The 20,218-nt window shown below is 40.2% G+C and overlaps 1 protein-coding gene across 1 annotated transcript in view; it reads left to right on the forward strand.

The window, feature by feature from the left end:
• Positions 1–20,218, forward strand: part of POLR3B (polymerase (RNA) III (DNA directed) polypeptide B) — a 76,388-nt gene that overhangs the window by 55,253 nt on the left and 917 nt on the right. Inside the window, 4 exon segments of the mRNA XM_009881974.1 lie at positions 4,871–4,974; positions 5,879–6,045; positions 8,369–8,482; positions 14,791–14,964. Of these exon segments, the coding sequence (XP_009880276.1) occupies positions 4,871–4,974; positions 5,879–6,045; positions 8,369–8,482; positions 14,791–14,964 (559 nt within the window).

Genomic DNA, 20,218 nt, shown 5'->3' on the forward strand with positions numbered 1-20,218 from the left:
TCTTACCTTAGTTTTATCTTCAGAAGTTGGATATGAGAAAATGACGTGTCAGAATGCCATTAACATTTCTCATACCATTTTTCTATTTATTTTTATCAAAACCGCTGCTTAGCTTGCTGTCCTAAGACAAAAAATACAACATTTTTTATCTTAAGCAGCAAACAGGTACCCTTCTGACCTTTTCAGCAAATCATCAACTGAACCTCTGAAATTAGGGTGATTTAGCATTTTATGGCACAGAATAAAAATCTCTAATTCTGTTTCCAAATAGTGTATCCTGAACACACATTTTATTAAGCTCTTGACTCATTCAGCCATGTGTATTTTGTAAAGTTCCTATGGTTATTGTTTTACAATAGCTGCTTCCAGAAGCATTGTAAGGGTTTCAATTAATCAGCTCTTTGTGTGCTTCAGACTATGCAAATTTATCACATCAGACCATTCAGCAGCTCATGGGAAAGCAGTGTACAAACTGTATTGTCTTCTAGCACCTCCTCTCATTTAGAGTGATGTTTTTAATAAGAAAACTAATCAAGTTTACTTATGCATTATTTATCTGTTAATTTTAATTCTGTTCTTTACCTCTTATGTCAAATGGGATGCAGCAAGTGATATGATAGATCAATGAATGATTCAGTATTGAACAAAGCTTATGTGATGCAGCACTTTTTTCTTCTGGACTTGTTTTATGCTTAGTTAGCCAACACACTACGTAATTGGAGTTTTGAAGCAGATGTACATTTTTGTTTAACCTTAGTATTTGCAAATCTGTCGCTTGTCCATAATATGTGGTGCTGTGTTATAGCTGCAACTCCTCTTAATTGTGTGATATAAGCTTACTTCTCGAGTGTATTTCCAGATTCTGGCAAATCTGGTAAATCTAAAATAGACGCCTTTCAAGTCAGTTTTCACTCTTTTACCACCGTATCATTAGAATAAGTAAACAAGCACATTTAGTAATGCGCTTCCTTTTATCTTGCTGATAGAAACTGGTATTACTGCTGCTTCTATTCACTTAGTCTCCTTTGCTCTCTAATGTCCCTCCTGCTGGTAGTAATTAGTTTTCTATATTAGGTTGTTTTGACTTATTTGATGATTTTTTTTTCATTTGGCATGTGTGTGTATAGAAGGCATCTTATGGTAGCTGGTGAAAAACTTTCCCATACTGTTGTGTTTTGTCCCTGCCCCCTCCCTGCAGCCCCCCTTCCCCCTCTCTGATGCAACGACGTTTTACAAGTCTGTGTATGTTCGTGTTTGTCAGCAAACTGTAAAAGCAACCACATAAAAGATATCAATTCTGCAAACCTGAATTTCTCTGTGATTAGAAAAAAACCAAACTCCTAGAGGACAAAAGTACAGGGATGAGGGATCTTTATGCTCTGTCAGGGCCTTGGGGATGTACATGGGTGTTGAGATGCTGTCGGGATTGATGCAGATAGCGTGTGTGAGGATGGGGGCCATCATGCATAGTCAGAGGGCTGTCATTTATTGGCTGGCATACAATAGCATTGAAAAACACTGCCTTTGGCTGTTTTATACTTGCATGTTAAACCACTGTAGATGTCTGATTTAAGTTTATTCTAATTTAAACTGTTACCCTTGCAGTGAACTGCCACGCTTATCAATCCACTTTTTTTTTTCTTGAGGGATATCGTAAAAGAATTTATTAGCGCTTTGACTAATTTTTCACCTAAAATGACCTTATGAAATTGATATACAAAGTTTCTTTTCTAGAATTCAATTTGGTTAAAAAAAAAAAATGTAGGAAGCTGCTGGATGCTTTCTTGCTCAAACATACAACCCTCTTGTTAGTCCACACATTAAAAAAAAAAACATTTTGGGTTTTTTTTTGTTTTGTCTGGGAAAGTAATTGCAGTCTTTTCTGGTGGTTAGTGTTTGATTCTGGTCCTAGATGAGAACTCTAGAGTGTATAGGTGAGAGCAGATTCAGGCCCATTGCAGTGTAGCATTTAATCTGAGATCTTATTGCTAAATTTCAAACGCAGCATATAAAAATTGTGAGGGGAAGAGAAATGAATGAAACCAAATTATTTTACATGTCCTGTGTGAATGCTGGGGAACAATTTTCATGTCATGTCTAAATCAGTAACAATTAGGAAATTTTAATAACCTGTAGTAAAAGCTACTGAGCAAAGTTACCTGCTACCTTGACTGTGTCCCATTTATGAATATTGGATGGGGAGCAGTTGAGCAGCTCACTTGTGCAATGCAGTTTATACTTGATGGGGCAACATTTGGAACTTGAGGCTGTCTTAAATCCAGCCTCTTCTTTTCTCCTTTACTGTTTTTTTTTTTTTTTAACCAGTTGCAAGTGATGCTTGCACTTAGATGGATTAATTCACTTGATCACTTTTTCGCAGCTGCTCGGCAATGCAGAACTGCTCATCTTGCCTTTTACTGCCCTGCTGCAAGCCCTGTCGCAGGGACCAGGGCTGAAAAAGAGTAGCAAATTCGGGAGCCTACAGTGCAGACCTGCAAGCGTTAGTCTCTGAAGAGCTTCTGAAGGCAAGTGACTGCAAAATGAAATCGAGTTTACATTTTTAAATTAATTGCAGTTACTTGCTTTTAGAAGTAGCATTGTATACAGAAAAGGTGTCTTTCAGCTTTTTCAACAGTTTTTTTGTGAGAAAGAAGGAACTTTTTTATAACATAGGGAAGGAAAAAGCTTCTCTCTGTCCTGTTCTCTAAATACACATGGGCCTGCTATAGATCTGTGTTAAACTCAGTGACTTCTTAAAATACAGAAGCTCAGAATTGAGGTTTTATAGCTTTCTCTTTTTTCTTTTTTTCTCCCTTCTGTAAAATAGAAACTTTATAAATGGCCTAGTGAGCTTCACATTGCTGGATTCTGTCTAAATATTTTGTTTTTAACTTCTAAGCTCATTATGCTGTCTTTGTGTTAACTTGTATTAAAATCTGTCAGCTATGACTGGTCTCATAACCACAGTCAGCGGACCAGAATAAGTTAATTATTTACTTGTGTCACTAGTGCTCTTCATCTAATGAAATGCACAGCTGTGTTAGATCTGCAGTTGGGTGTGTAGGTCCCATTGTTATACAAGTCAGCGGAGGGTAGAAGCCGCTATGATGGAGAGCCCTCAGTTCTTTCTGCTGTTCTGCCTTTCTGTGTCGATTTCATGGATCTTTTATCATTCACTTTCACACAAAACAAACAACACAGTGGCTGTCTGCTATGGGAACCAGCTTGGCATATAAAAGGTTTTCAGAGCCTAAAGTAATTTTAAGTTAGCTAAGATTTAATTTTTGGCTTACAGGTGCCTTGAGGTCCAGATGCAACCTAATGCTTTATTAGAAGTAAATGCGAATAAGGCAAAATGTACGTGCCATAATACATATATAATAAAGTATTTACGCATACAATTTTAGCATAAAAAAGCAATGCACACAAGAGATAGTGGGTTGGGTTTTTTCATTTTCAGCAAATGATTGCAGCTTGGCGGGGAGGGGTAGGAAGATGTTATTGATTTATCATAATAGAACAATGAAAATTAGTTTCAGTAGGTTTAAAAATTAAATACAACAACACCCCCCTCCTTGCCCCAAACGCTCCAATCTTTTTTTTTTTTTTTCTTTTTCTTCTTCTTCTGCTCCCTTCCCCCATACTTACCATTCTTATTCTATTAACTACTGTCCCACACACCTATCCCTGTCTTGCTTGGACAGTGGAAGAGGAGCTCCCTCCTGAGCAGACGCCAATATCCCCCTGTGAACTGGCTGGTCGGGGGATGCCTTTTTAGGGATGTAACCAGCACCCTCCGTCTTCCAGGAGCCCCCTCCGCTCCAGGACTGTTCCCAAAGCGTGCTCTGGCAGTTGCAGCAGGCTGATCTCAAATAGCTTGCAGACTTTTTCAGCTCTGAGGGTTTCTGGAAGAAATTGTCCAACTGAAACAGTAGCTTTGGTTCAAAGGAGTATGGGCTTAAGCAGCTGCATTTTAGCACCTGAATTTGAATGTTAGATCTCTTGGTCATTTTTAGCTGCAGTATTTTGATCTGCAGAATTCATTGTAGAAATAGTTATAAGGGTTGGAAGGAAAATTTTGGGATGTATGATAGACTACTTTAAATGAGTTTTCACACTTCTGTTTAATCTTTCCTAAATAGTTTTAGAGTTTGGGGGGTTTTGTTTGTCTTACATCCAATGCTGATGGAGACTGAAAAAAAACTTCCAAAACTTCTAAAGGTACAGTTTTTGCTCATGGACTGACAAAATATAAGCAATCTGGGGAGTAAATTGTACTTTGTAATTCATTGAAAGCCATCCTTGCGCAGCAAATGAATGCTACCTGAAAAAGTCTTCCGTTTTTTTTTATTATTTTCCCCTACTTTTCTCCTCTCAGTCCCTGTCAAAGTCCTGACTTGACTTGGTTTTATTTGCAGTATTTAGCAAAGATGCATATGATAAACAAATTTCAAATAAATAATAATTTTGTATGTCCAAAGAGATACCGTAAGAGGTCTGATTTCTTCATTTTTTTTGCAGGAAATGATAGCATCAGCTTTAAAAACTAGGTCTCTGTTGAAATGTTCCAGTCTGACTGGTCAGAAGTTTCTGGGTGCCTGTGAAAACTGTATCCAAAGCTTTATTCCCTAATTTGCTAACTCACAAATCACTGGGAGCATTATGTAAGGGTATGCTAATTTTGCCAGTCCCGTCACAAGGGCTCTCTTCTAGCCTGCAGGTTGTGAGCACTGGTCATGGTAATGAATCTGGGTAGAAAGTGATCCATGAGAAAGAGAGGAGGAGGAAAACACTAAAGAAAATCTGGTGATGAGCGTCAGCCCTGCTGGTGGTTTGCTGTTTGTGAATTGAAATGTTTTCTCTTCTGCAGGGGTGTGTGGACTGATTGTTCCTCAGGAAGACATGCCATTTTGCGATACAGGAATCTGTCCAGATATCATAATGAACCCTCATGGCTTCCCATCGCGTATGACGGTTAGTAGTTATGTTAAGATTAAGGAGACAGTGTCCCCCAATAGGGAAAGTGAAGTAGATTAGCCTGAAGAAACAACAAAAAAAAAAAGTTTGAAACATGGTTTCACTGAGAATATTCTCCAGTAATCATGCCACGCACTTGCTCTCCTATAAGCATTCGGCCTTCTGTTTTGCATGTTTTGAAACATCCTAGTGTAAAAGGAGTAGGGTTGTGGGCTGTTTGTGCATCATTCTCATTTTGTCTGTATCAAGCTAATAGGAAAGCAACTGAATACCTCACTTGCACCCTTTCTGTTTGAAAATTTCATGCTCTCCCTCTTCCTTCCCTGTTGCCTACGCCCACTAAGCCGGCTGGGGCAGACTGTGAGGCGAAGGTTGGAGAGGAGTTTCAATAATAGTTTTGGACCGAAATAATTTCTTACATTACAGATGCCTCCCTGAAACTGATGCAAGTCTTGCACCTGTGCTTCAGGGTCACACTAAATACCTCGCAGCCTGGGCTTCATATGGAAACTCCGCTGATTACTTCGTACAGCTTCTGATCTTTTTTCTTTGTTAGCTTTTTCCCTTCTGTTCCCCCTGCTGCACTGTAGCGTGTCAATCTGTGAGGCTGTGTCCTAGAGCGGAAGGCCCCACTGGATCCTGCTCATTTTCCAGACAACTGGAAAAAATGGAGCTGCCTGACTGGATCTTAAAGGTGTTCCCAGACCCGGCAACGAGTCCAGTTTTCCCCCTTCCCACAGGAGTACTCCCTGTTCTTGGGTTTCTTCCTCTCCTCCCATTGCATGCGATAACCCAGGCTGCCATCTCGGACGCTTGGCCTGGCGAACTAATGCTGTGACCAATCCAGCAATGTGCCTGTACTAATGAGCAGGCTTTTAACTCTGCATTTTTTTTTGCACAGGTAGGAAAGTTAATTGAACTCCTGGCTGGAAAGGCTGGAGTCCTTGATGGCAGATTTCACTATGGGACAGCTTTTGGAGGCAGTAAAGTTAAGGATGTGTGTGAAGATCTTATACGCCATGGTTATAACTATCTAGGGAAGGACTACGTAACATCTGGTATCACTGGGTAAGAATCTGCTGTATAGATTTAGATTTTTCAGGGGAGTGGGGAAATCCTGTTGAGACACATCTGAAAAATCTCATGTTTCAGAGCTTGGGAACTTTCTCTTATTTGCAAACTGCTCTGTGAGGTGGAGGGAAGGGGCTGAAGAATGGTGCACTACTTTTTTTCTTCTTTTTTTTTTTTTTATTCTTAGAAATATTTTGTGGTTCCACCTTTTAAGAATTACTAGTACTTGTGTGGCTGTAATGTGCATGGCCCTTGTAGTACATATGAAAATTTCCCAACTTGTACTGCATGACAAAAAAGGTAAAATCAAGGTTTTCTTTCCAAGAGATTGTAAGAAATTTCAAGTTTCTGTTGGCAGCAAATCTTATATATGCTTGGAATCAGATAAGCATTTTCATGTTGACTTGTAAAATATGGATTTGGAGGCAGGTGTCTGTTCCTTGGGACTATTTTGTGTGTGCTCTTTTTTATTTTTTTTTTTTCTTCTTTCGTTTACACAATGATTCAGTCTGGCATGATACTCTAATCTGCAAACTTCCTGCTGTGTTGATCAGACTGGGTTCTGAGACACAGAGTTCAAAGAACGTAAGATAGTTTAGGAACAGGAAAAGGCCATATGGCTTCACATGCCTCCCCTTCCAAAATGTATCTTAATCCTACCTTCCTGCTATTTTTATTATCTTCCCAGTCCCCGTCTTCTCAAGGAACAAGTTTAGGTCTCTTTTGTAAATTGTTTTTTTTTTTAATCCTACCAACTTATTCCATATGTTGTTTCTCTTTTTGTTTCAGAAAGGTGATTTTGTTTTCCTTGCCCAGTCCATATTCCATAAATTGTATATCAAGTATCCTGGTGTTTGAAACACTTTCTGTTGATCCATCATGGTAACTTTTAACAAATCTGACTAATCTTGTTTCCTAGGGAGAATAAAATCATCTAGCTCTAAAAATCCCCTGTCCCCAAACTTCAGCTTTATAGTACCTTATTTAGAGACTTTGCCTTGGGATACTGATATTCTTCCAAACAAATTTCACATGCTTAATCTATTTGTTATGAAATTTGAAGGCAGATTTCATAACAATGTGGAAGTTTGCAAATTCAAAATGTCTAGTTAAGTTTTATTATTTTCTTCAATAGGCAGCTTTTGGAATAACGCCGCATCATGTCAGTAATGACTCTGAATGGGAGGTGCAATACTGTTTTCCGCTTGTTTTTACATTGCACGTATTTATTTTTTTTTAATAAATCAGTAGCAGAGCTGAGTTTGCTTGTCTGTGTTAAATCTGATCGTTCTTAGTGCTGAAGGAGGTAGCTGGGAAATGACTGAGTACGTTCAACTGTTGCTTTCCGATCTTTAGGTGCTTATGCTGTTTTTACAGTTGGATGTGTTTTAAACACAGAAATGTTGAGCCATTACTCCAGCTCATAGAATGGAGTAAAACCCTCCGTACTGCTTACAGATGTTCCCAAACTGATGCAAGCGCCTAAACACAGTTCTCAAGAGCCCTTTTACCCAGCTTGGCTGAGCCACCAGTGCCAGCCGGGGCAGCGATTTTTGTCCTGTGGATACAGCTGCCGGGCAGCGCTGCAGGGGCAGCTGCGCTGATGCACAGGTGCTCAAGGAGGGCATCCTTGAGCACCTTGAGCATCCTTGAGCCATCCTTGAGCCCATCTGGGCCTTGGGTTGTGCCTCAAATGCGCAGGTAGAATTGGTGGATGGGAAGACTGTCAAGCTCATAGTGTGCTAGTGCTAAGCTATCCTTACAAATGCAATTTCCTTGAAGTGCTCCTATAACAATGGTGTTTTGAGCATTTATGCCGCATGTATTTGTTAACATATATGCTTACCCTTGTCTTGTGCGTGAATGATGTAAAGCAAAGGAATGTAAGTAGAAATATCTTGGACCACACTTCAGGATCTGACACATTTACAGTCTTTATCAGTTACCGATGACACTATGGAAACACTCCTGCACAGACAGAAGAGGGACTTAACATCGTACAGCTGAAACAGGTGCCTGCCACTGTAGCAGCGTGTCTGTGCAGCGTATGGCCAGAGTTCAGGAGCTTCTTCCTCACTAGGGTGGGTACAGCAGTATGTGGTGCTGGAAGCGCACTGCTCTTGTGTTCAGAAGGGTTCCCCGTGGGGTTTTCAGACTGATTGCCCTGACAACGTCTCTAGGAGGCATTTCTCTAAGACTCACGATTCCCAAATTGTTTCAGATTCCTCCTGTACACGACATTTGTCTCACTTAAGGTAAGCTAACTGTGAATATTTGTTTTATTTTGGTGGTGGTTTTTTTTTTTTTTTTATTCCTTCAGGTAACCTTTGGAAGCATATATCTATTTTGGCCCTGTGTATTACCAGAAACTAAAGCACATGGTGTTGGATAAAATGCATGCAAGAGCTCGAGGACCCAGAGCAGTGCTCACCAGGTATGGTTACAGGCTAAGCACAAAATTCTTGTGCATATTCAGAAGTGTGTCCAGCTGACTGATGGGTATAAAACAAAGTTTGTTTACCTTTTGATACTTGACACAAAATGCTATTACCTATTAATACACTGTTATAGACTAAAAGCTCTCACAGTAGACTGTGGCAGGAAGTTGTTCTGAATGTCCAGGTGAGCTCTGTGTGGTCCAAAACTGAGTTTGCTTCTCAGACTTCTGTTAGCAGTTGGTAAAAATACCATGTGCTGATTCACAGTGCAGACTGTGGCCCTTTCCTGACAGATTGCTCATATAGTAGGTATTTTTGGATGATTTGTTTTTCTTTAACACTTGTACTTTTGCAAAATCAGGTATGAGCAGAAGGAAGAAATTTCTTTTAATATTTCGGCATCCTTTGGTATTCAGCATGTTAATATTGGTGAGGCCCATGTCTTCACCTGTCAAAGCAAAGCAAATGCATTGGCCCTACTGTAGTGCAAACAAGCATTAGAATAATGTGCATCCCAGGTATACTGCACTTTGGCTTGCAGACTCTTCCAGCAATTTAGGGGTTTATGTTCTGGTCCACAGTTATCATTCAATACCGTGCAAGAGAATAGAACTTTCACACTAATAAATTGCAAAAGTTACAGACATGCCAACAGTAAATCTCCATTTTTATTAGTCCAGTTAAAGACATGTTCTCAGTTCCTTTGGAGTCATGATCGTTGCACTGAGCCTGAACTTGGTTTTCTCTCCAACAAAAAAGTTGATTACCATGTTGATGTCTTCCGGTATCAGATTTTGAAGTCAAACAGGTGTACTCTGAGTAATAGGTAATATAATTGGGGGTTGGACTAGATGATCTCCAGAGGTCCCTTCCAACCCTGACCATTCTGTGATTCTGTGATAAGCCCCTGGAGATGGGCTTATATTATCTGGACCTTTGGGGAACTTCAAATGTCCTGCTTTCACTTTTCTCCTTAAAGCCAAGCTCTATGGCTGCTTGCACTCATGTTCTAAATTGCTGATATTCCTGGCTCACAGGAAACTGTTTAGTGGAACAGGCTTTGCTTTGAGGAGGCTTCTAGTGGATCATTTAGTTCACCTCTCTCCATCGCAGTAGGATTATTTGCAAAATCCTGCCAGAAAGTGAATTGCCAGCTAGTCTTGAATAATCTAGGAAAGATTATTCCAAATGTCCTTTGCCAGTCTTTCTGGACTATCATGTACGCCATTTATACCTCACATGCTGCATGGTGGTACTCTTCTTTTTGACCAGTCCCTTTCATACTATTTTTGAGCTATAAGCACAAAGTCACATCTGTCCTGCCCTTACTCTTCCCTATAACAAGAACGATTCACATTCTTTAATTCTTAATTTATTTTTATGCCTCTTATCATGTGCAGATCCACTTCTCTTGCCTTGCCTGCCTGCACAACACGTTGGCAAGTCTGTCCTCTTCAATAGGTGCAGCTTCTACCTGTTGATGCGCTATTAGATAAAGAGTATAAAGAGGCAGGTCTCTGCTGTAGCTGGTACAGAAGTATCTTTCTGTTTTGCTTTTCATTGTCTTATTTCCTGTGCCTTTTGGCTTTTCAACCTCATGCTGTCTGTAAGACAAAACGGAAGTTGTCTCATGCTTTCCATGAAAGTAAATACCAATGGTTGAACTGGGAGACAAATCATGAAAAGTTTTTGTAATTCTTGGCTGAACTTTTCCACCAACCACATGAGAAAAGCAAGTGCAGCACAACCATTATTTCCTACCACAGCTGCTTGCCTGTACGAACATAAGTGATATTCCCAAATAATGGGCTGGCTGCCCCATTTGATGTTCTTCAGTGTGTTAGTCATGGTATTGGTGCTTCACACGAAAATGAAAACTTAGCTAACGGTTGGTTTACTGGAGCTCCCAGCTTACCCAAATCCCTTGATCTGCTTTTGTGTTGTCTGCACAACTTCTCAGCTGTTTAGAGATACTGAGTTGAAATGAAACTTAAATCCCAAGTCAAGGTAATGTTTACATGTAAAGATGAAGGCGGTGTGATTTCCCCCACCCCTTACTTTCTTTGAATTCTTTGTTCCAGTCACTAGCATCATACTATGCAGCAAGGGCTCTTTATTTGACTTTCAGGAAAGCTAGTGGATGTTCAATTTATGCTGCCTCTTGACTAGTCTTTTAGGAATTTTCTTTTTTCTTCTCAACTAATTAAACTTTTGTTATTGCCATCGCCTCTGCTGAGAGAGTCTGCTTTGCCAGCTTTCATACTCACTATTGTTTTATCATCCATTGCACTTCCTGGAGAGTAGATTGCCTCTAACATTGTTTTTTGCTTTTAAAAGTAGTCCTGTAACAGCTTCCAACATGGAATTTGGCTGTTGATGTCTTGAATTGGATTTTATTATATATCAAACGTACCTTAACTGGCAGAGCAAAGCTGTCTGGAATAAGGTAGAAAACTTGAGTTTCTTGAGCATCACTGATTCTAGACATTGTTCTGATTAAAACAAGACTTAGTAGAATTGCAAAGCAGCGCTCTGTCAACACAGTCAAAAACCACCAGGATGTTGCCCTCTGAATTGGTATTTGTTAAATGAAATGCAATTTTGCCATGAGTAGTTGACAATTAATTTAAAACATAGGCCTATATATGGTGTTGCCTAGATACTCAGTCCTGTTAAATCTTTTTAATAGATAAACTGCTTTTAGTTTTCCTTACAAGAGATCAATATAAGCTTTCTGCACGTGTAGTTGTTTTGATGGACATTGTCAGAGCTGCCACCTGCGTGTCTTTTGAACTTATCAGATATGCCAGTTCCTATTATACTGCAAAGGAGCAATGTGATGACACTGGTCAGGGCTCCTCTCTGCGCTCTGGAGCTGTGGGAGCACCGTACACCCTCCTCCTTCAGGCAGTGTTTTTCTAGGTAATACTCCAGTTCTTGGAGATCGAGTGTTTCAGCCAACAACTCCATTTTGAGTTAGCCACTGGTTTTCCATAACAGACACAAGGGAGACCTGCTGAGACCTACAAGGCCTGCTCTTATTCATGGGAGTAGGCTTATTTTCCCCCACTTGCCAAGGAAACAAGAAACACGGCCATAAAGCTGAACCCACTCTTCTTCCAGAAAATGCAGAATTAGTGCCAATAAATTCTTAATGTGCTTAAAAACACTGAAGTTAATTGTTTTATGCTTTTTTCTAAATGCAGCAGTTAAATAGTATGAAGACCACTTGGTCTTATTTTTTTTATTTAAAGAATCGCTGCGTTTTATTTAGCATTTAAGAATTTTAAGAACTTACCTTTTTTAATAACAAAAATATCTCTCTTTAATGATATTCCCAATCTTATTTTCAAGAGTCTGCTTTGTTTTCGGAGTGTTATATTTAGAATAAAGAATGGAAGTAGTTGCCCACGGCAACAGCTGCAGTGTACGTGTGTATAGTGGGAGAGGGGAAACACAAATGCTTTATAAATACTGGTTTAACATTTTAAACAAACTTCGGTGCAAGGAATTTTGAAACTCATGTGAGCTGGAAGAAATATCTGATAGTCTTAGGGAGTATAAAATAGACTCTTTTCAGAGGCCCAATCTCAATATTAAAATTTTTGGTACTTTAGAAAACTGCTTTTTAGGGAGGCAGGATTTTTTTGTTTTATTTTTTTAACGAGGTCGTTTTGACAGTGGGAGTGAAACACTGAAGAGCTTAAGACTCAAGTTGGGTGGGTTGGTTTTTTTTGTTTTGGAGGCCTTTTTTTTTTTTTTAAATGGGATTTCAGCTGCCTTAGAAGTCTTCATTCTGTATGTGTTGGAAGACCCATGGCATATCAGCCCTTAAAGGGCTGGGATTGACACCCCATCATTTTTCAACAGGTTTTACCCTCCCTTAATTGGATTGAGACTTTATTGGGGCTCACATTTATAAAGCTATTTTGTCATTTTATCCTGTGGAAGAGCACCTGGTGAAACTTCTGATAGTAGGCTTGTGCATTAACTAATATTACAGAAGTCACTTGGTAAAGGAAACTCAGGCACTTCTAGCACCACAGCAAATGCCTGTATCTTTGGAGGCCCAAACTGCTTTTAAAATCTGCCTTTTGGGACTTCAGAAGAGAAACTTGCGTTCACCACAGGGTTAGTCCTTCAGAACAGCGTCTGAACAGTGATGGTGCCGTCATCTGGGGGAGGGACCCTAAGGAGTTTAATCAGGATGTAAACAACTTCTATCCATTCTCCCAACAGTGGGAAAAATAGAAGGTTATATGAATGAAAAGGATGATTTGAATTACAAGCAGATTAGTTTTAAGGTTCCAGTGTGGTCAGAGTAAGGGAAACTACTTCTCCCTAAAAACAAATACAACTTGCATCTTTAGAAGACATTCTGGTTTGGTAATTAGGTATATTTTTTTACACTTGTTACAAAAGACTATTAGATGTTCAAGGGTTTTGTAAATCCTTTTCTCTGAGTTGGCAAAAACTTATTTTTAATATATTTAGTACGCTTAACAAATTTGGTTGTTTATATAATATAAAAAAAATACACTCCAAAAGTTATGGGCCGTATCTGTGATTGGATATTCTAGGTGGATTACACTGCTGCAGATATCAGAAACAGCACATAAACAAGGGGTTTCACTGAGCAGTGAAGCCTCTTATGATTGCCAATAACATTTTTCTAATTCCTTCTCTTTGGTGTCACGTTTTAGGGAATATACTAATATGGAAATATTTAATAAAATGCACGCAATATATTAGTGCTTCAGGAATTTCAGATTGTTTTTGCTTCATAGTTCACTCATACTTGCAACCCAAGTACTACAGCATTGTGCTAGTACATGAGAGTAGAATTGGTACTGTATGAAATTGCACTATGGCAAATAAGAGGTTAAAAGTTTTGACTGTGTCATAGAATCATAGAATAGTTTAGGTTGGAAAGGACCTTGAAGATCATTGAGTTCCAACCCCCCTGCCATGGGCAGGGACACCTCCTAGTAGACCAGGTTGCCCAAGACCACATCCAGCCTGGCCTTGAACACCTCCAGGGATGGGGCCTCGACAACCTCTCTGGGCAACCTGTTCCAGTGCCTTACCAACCTCAAAGTGAAAAACTTCTTCCTAATGTTTAATCTAAACCTGCCCTCTTCCAGTTTATAGCCATTCCCCCTCATCCTATCACTACATGCCCTAGTAGAAAGTCCTTCCCCAGCTCTCCTGTAGGCCCCCTTTAGGTACTGGAAGGCGGCAATAAGATCTCCCCGGAGCCTTCTCTTCTCCAGGCTGAACAGCCCCAACTCTCTCAGCCTCTCCTCATAGGAGAGGAGCTCCAGCCCTCGGATCATCCTCGTGGCCCTCCCCTGGACACACTCCAGCAGGTCCATGTCTTTCCTATGTTGAGGACTCCAGAGCTGGACGCAGTACTCCAGGTGGAGTCTCACGAAAGTGGAGTAGAGGGGCAGAATCACCTCCCTTGATCTACTGGCCCACACTTCTTTTGATGCAGCCCAGGATACAGTTGGCAACAAAAAAATACTGGCTCATACAGTCACAATGTTTAATGATATATTGTACCATGCCTTTTTACCTCAAAATCTTTAGTGTATATCTACATTGCTTTGTTAAAACTTTCCTCTAGCACCATGAGGACAGGAAGTCTTTCCTGACAAAAAATGAATTTGATTTGTGTTGAGGAACTAGAAAACTAGGAACCTATACAATAGGAAAAATAGTCTGTTAACAGTCAGACATGAAAAAATCAACTAGATAAATGTCATTTTTTAAAAAAAAAAGGTAGGATTTCAATGAGTTAGTAATATGCATACTAATTGTTTGCCGCTTTGTTTTGATATTCTCTCTGAGATCAAAAACTATTTTAAGAATTTATTCTTAAGTGTAGTTCAGCTGAAACATTGGCTTGATGATTCATTCATTAGCTGCTGAATTTAGTTAGCTACAAACTATAATGAATGTCTCATTAAAAAAAGAGTATCAAATCTGTGTCCAGTTTGTTTTGCATGCTGTTTGGTCTCTTTTTGCTTTTACTTATTCAGCTGTAGTCTGTGAGGTAAAGAGTTGTGGCCTGACGCTACAGTTGCCACTCACGGAACTACATCATATGGCTAGTACAGGAGCAAAGATTAATTGCTTCAACTTGAATAACACATTTGCGAGATCAGCAACTCTGATTTGTACAACGCTGTTGTCCATTGATCCTGTACTGTTCTTGTAGTTTGAAGACAAGCACTGCTAGAGTTGTAGAATGTATGTTCTGGAATATTTACTACATTTTTCTCAAATCCTTATTTCAAAGGCAACCTACTGAAGGTCGATCCCGTGATGGTGGTTTACGTCTTGGAGAGATGGAACGGGATTGTTTGATAGGTTATGGAGCCAGCATGCTTTTATTGGAGAGACTGATGATTTCAAGTGATGCCTTTGAAGTGGATGTTTGTGGACAGTGTGGCTTGCTCGGGTACTCAGGCTGGTAAGTTGTCTAACGCTTTTTATAAATCACGGCATCCCCTCCTCACTTTGTGCGTGTGACATGTTTCATATTTAAAAAAAACACCTTGACCTCAGGTGCATAGATCAAAGTGGTACCATGTAAACATGCCTCTATGTAACAGAACCTTGCCCTTGGTTATAGTGCTTCTCAGTTTTAAAGTGCTTAGACATAACGATTAACAGTCCTATGCACCTTAATCAAAACCAGTGTCATAATTCAAAATTGGTATTTTGAAAATTGTTGAGAGGGGATGGTTCTTTATTATGGTCTGATTAAAGTTAGGACTAAAATGAGTGTGTAGTCAATGGGCCAGGGGTGTCTCCTGTTGAGGGAGCACAAGTATTGTCTTCCACAGCCAGCTGTGCTTGTGGGAAAGGTTACCTTTGCTCTGTGTGCTGCCTTCCTTTCCACCCTTGCAAGGGATTAGCAAATGCCCCAATCCTGTATATCACCTGTTTTTTGAAAAGGGGAAAACAGCGTTAATGTGCTTGACTATTCTGACTTCTTCAGAAGGTGTCCTAGATCTTCCTGGTACGATCACATGTTGAACCTCACAAGGCTGAAGAGAGAGAGAGAGTGGGCACAGAAGAACGGGAGAAGAAAGCAACATCTCCCGCTTTCTTGTTCTCTAGCTGTGGAGCTCATGATCACATGCATACTGCGTTCTTTGGCTGTGCCCCTCCCAAATGCATTTTGCTTTGTAGCCTTATAAAACAAGGAGTTCCTCTTGAAACCATCAGACAAATGCACCGATCCCATGTTGGAGCCTGAGACAAGCAGCTGTCTAGTTGGAAGTTCAGCTGCTGTCTCCCCAGCTGCCTTGTCCCTAAGAAACTTAGCTCCAGACCAGCTAATGGTCTTGCTGTCTTACACTGGGTCCTAAGCCAGTACTGAGTTTATCTCCTACAAACTAACTGGTTTTCCATGTAGGGGAAGCGTAAAACTGGATGGCAAAACTACATGGAGCTCACGATGAGTAACACTATGGGCTTTGCTCTAACCATCTTTTCTCTACAGTAATTTTGAGATGCTGCATTTAAAGTTCCGTGTAGCATGCTGGAAGTACACTACTATTATTAGAAGATAGGGAAACTTCTTTTTATGTTCTTTAGGGGTGAGGGAAAAGTTCTGCTTTAGCTTGGTTTTGTTTCAGCCAGGCAGAATAAGTGAGACCAATAGGAATTTATGAGATAAAATGTTCTTGCAAGCTTCGTGAAAACAGGTAACCTGGAATCCCATGAGTAAGTGGGTAAAAAATAAACAGTGGGAGTTCAAGTTACAGGTTACTCTGATATTTATGTTGGGAGTTGGAAGGAGGAGGAGAAAGATTTATTTCTAAATACCTCAGAAGAACATTGTTGGAAACTTGCCGCATCTTGGATATCAATATCAATTTATTGGGAGAGGCAGGAAATTGGACTTTATTCACTTCAGTGATCAAGAGTGATTTTTTTTTTATTATTATTTTTATTTTTTCCCGTGATGTAATTAAGTAGGAAAGTAAGGTGCGTTCTCAGTTTGTAGATGCATAAAAGGGAGAGTTCCTGTTTCTGCCCTTGGTAAGACCGTGGTTCTGAAGTGTGTGGCTTCTGGCCAGAAACCAAGCACCATGTTTGTCTGCTCACAGCAGCAGCAGTTCTGCTCCTTGTGGAGCAGAAGCTCAGGCTGAGGTAGGTAAACATATGTGAAATCCAGAGGAGAGACAAGGTGTGCTCTGTGCATCCTATTGTGCTTGGTGGTTTTCAGTTGGGCATTGTCCTACTGGCTTTTGTGCAGTATTTTTGAGAGTCCTGGTTTTCTTGAGTGTCTGTACACTGTGTGTGACAAGTGAGGCCTTTTTCTGATCCAGGTCTCTTAAAACTACTGCAATGCAAGTAAGTCGGAAGAAGTTGCCTGAAAGGGAAGGGCATGCCATAAGTCAACCAACCAACCACTTCTAACTGTGTAAAGCACTGCCTTAAAAAAAAGCTCACATGCAGGTGTGGCTCAATTATTTTTCTTTTTATAAGACCTTAGCTTTCAGAGGAGTCCTTGAAGATTTTCAGAGACCACAGGAAGTGAGGGCGCCTTGAAGAAAATTAGGAATTTGAACTTTAGAATTAGTATTACGTGTTATTTTTAAGGTGTTGTTATTATATTTCATATTTTGAAGTTTGTAACAAAGTTCAGTAACTCTTTTTAAGTAACTGTGAAAGAAACTACTCTCTCGGAGCGAGCCAGACATTCTTGCAATCTGATTCTGTGAAAAGCTGTCTGATGTGTGAGAGTAATCGATAAGAGGTAGTTTCTGCTAAATGATACGCTGTGTCTACCAGTAGCTGAAGCAAGTGGCCCTATAATGAGCATCACAGTAGAGACCAAGTCATTAAAAGAAACTTCCAAACGGGCCTTTTCAGTGATTCTGGCATTAATAAGACATTGCTGCAAGAAGCCTTTTAGAAACATATTGTTTGGTGGCTAGCATTAAGGGCACTTGTATTAAGGAAGACGAGCCCTTTCTCCCAGACAAGGACAAGCCACTGGGTACGTTCTTCTGCAAGATAGTAACAGCAGATCACTGTTGGGGCCTGAACTGGTACTTTTGCAGGGGAGGTGGGCTGTTGTGGCAGTGACAGAATTTGTCTCTGTAAAAAAAAAAAAAAAGAAAAAAAAACAAAAAAAAACCAAACAAAAATAACCAGTAATGACAAGCTATGATGTACCAGTTTTATATACATTTTCCAACTTTGCTGTTGTACAGGTGCTCAGAGACAGGACTCCACTCAATGCAATGAGCAGAACGCGGTCCTTTTTTGATGATAAGATGAGAAGTTATTCCAATCCCTAGAGTCTAAGCATTTTCAAATATATATGAAGAAACATATTGTTTCTGGTCCAGATTCAGCCTTGGCACAGTTGCCTTTTCCTGTCCAGTTTAATATTAATTCTAGCACCAAATGGTCTTTCAAGTACTTTGTGTGATCTCTGTTTGACAGAGCTTTGTGCTTACTGCACCTTAACCTTTCCGGGTGATCCCCATCCAAGTACAAAGCAGGCCCAGAACGGTGTAGCTTTGAACCTGGGTGTAGTGAGTGGTCTCTCCTCCTCAGTCCCTTGTAGCTGTCATCAGATGGCAGATGTCTGCTCATAGCAGAAAAGTTGTGCCTCATCAGGCTTATCAGGGCTTGCAAGACTTCTGTTGAGATCAATTGCTTGGTATGTTATCATTAGAAAATGGCTTCTGTTTAGGTCACTTCCTCCCACCATAAAAATGTACCTATGGTTATAAATTTGAACGAGGGGAGCAGTTCTAAACCTGCAGTTGAGGCCTATTCTGAGGCCTGTAAAACAGGCATGCTAGCTGTAACATTTCCCCTATGTAACAGTGTCTACAGGAGAACCCTGTTCCAGGGAAACACCTAGTTCAGTCTATTACCTTCTTTACTGCCTATTGTCAGATTTAGACAAAGCCAAAGGTATTACTGAGAATAAGTGAAGCTTCATTCCTCATCATGAACTGCAGAAATGTAGTTAAGGCTTCTGTACTGTTGGTTGAAAGCTTTCTTGGCTTTAAAGAAAGAAAGAAATAAATAGCCCAAGTATGGAGCATGTGAAGGTCAAGGCCACCACAGTTTTCTTGGAAAATAATCAGCTCTTCAACATGTGTTTAAATATGTCTGTAAAAGAGAAGTAGCGGAGTCTGAAAAAGTAACTGGAAGACTAATGCCAACTCTCATAACCAAGAACCTTATTAACACTAAGCAACTTAATTGGACCTGTCCCCATTGACTTCCATCTGCTCTAGGTCAAGTCCACTGGTAACAGGAAAGAGCGACGAAGCATTGGCTTTATTGTAGATGTTGACTTTCAACCTCATTCTGTACCACAGGATCATGTTGGAATTTTGCTAATTCTTCCTTAATTGGATCTTCAGACTGTTAACGACTTTATGCCAGAAATATAAATTTAAAACACAGAAGCAAAAAAAAGAGCTTTGTTAGACCATTAGGAAATGCGGAGTCACTGTGTGTTCCCAAAGGCTTGGTTTTCTCAACTCTCCAAAACCAGAAGATGGCATATACAGGAGAATGAGGAAATAGGGAGGTTGGGAACTGATATTTATATGAAAGATTTTTAATTTCCTTTGTGTACACACGGAGTATGAAATTAAATAATTTAAACAGTTACTACCACCACTGAATTTGAGTCCCAATACTGGAAAGATGGCTGAGTGGCCAGCCTCTATATTCCTTATATGGTCAATGTTATATATATATATGACAAAAAAGCCCTTTCCCCCAGAATTTTAAGATCAGTATTTAAGTAAAGAGCACAAAGAGTATGTGTTAAAGCACCTTTGGCGGTTCACACAAAGAGATGTAAGACGAGAGATGCCTCTTTTCTAGAATATAAACTGATTTGAGACATTATAGGGTGAAATCGCATGTAAGGAAAATACCTAAGTGTGAACCTTCTTTCTTCCTGCCTCTTTTTTGTGACATGTATATAAAGCAGAAACTAGACCATTAACCATGTTTTCAGAAATACTTAGCTTTGTTCACCCCCTTTCTGTCATTATGCAATGGTGAATTTGTGTTGGCAGTTATGTGAGGGGTGAAGAAGTAGAAGTCAGTCCTGTTAGCTACTGAGCATTGTGATTCTTCTCCAAGAAAAGCGCAGGTTTAACATTAAGCTCCTATTGACTTCAGTCAGATTATTTAAGCGCTTAAAGTTATGACTGGCTTAAGTGCTAAAATGCGTCTCAAATACTTGGCTCTTTCTAGGACTGAGCCCAGTGTTTAAGCGCAGGTGGACAAAGAAACCAGTAGATAGTGGCAAGGTTTTCCTTCTGCAGAGCTTCGTTCCCTGTTCCCCAGGGCTCAGTATTGGGGATGATTCTCTTTAATATCTTTATCAACGACCTGGACAAGGCAATCGAGTGCACCCTCAGTAAGTTTGCAGGTGACACCAAGTTAGGTGAGAGCGTCGACCTACTTGAGTGTAGGATGGCCCTACAGAGGGATCTGGATCGATGGGCCAAGGTCACTGGTATGAGGTTCAACAAAGCCAAGTGCCAGGTCCTGCACTTGGGTGACAACAACCCTGTGCAGCACTACAGGCTTGGGGAAGAGTGGCTGGAGAGCTGCCCAGTAGAAAAGCACCTGGGGATGTTGGTTGACAGCCGGCTGAATATGAGCCAGCAGTGTGCCCAGGTGGCCAATAAACCCAATAGCATCCCAGCCTGTATCAGCCA

Source organism: Charadrius vociferus, unplaced genomic scaffold (genome assembly GCF_000708025.1).
Source record: "Charadrius vociferus isolate BGI_N301 unplaced genomic scaffold, ASM70802v2 scaffold883, whole genome shotgun sequence".
NCBI lineage: Eukaryota > Metazoa > Chordata > Aves > Charadriiformes > Charadriidae > Charadrius > Charadrius vociferus.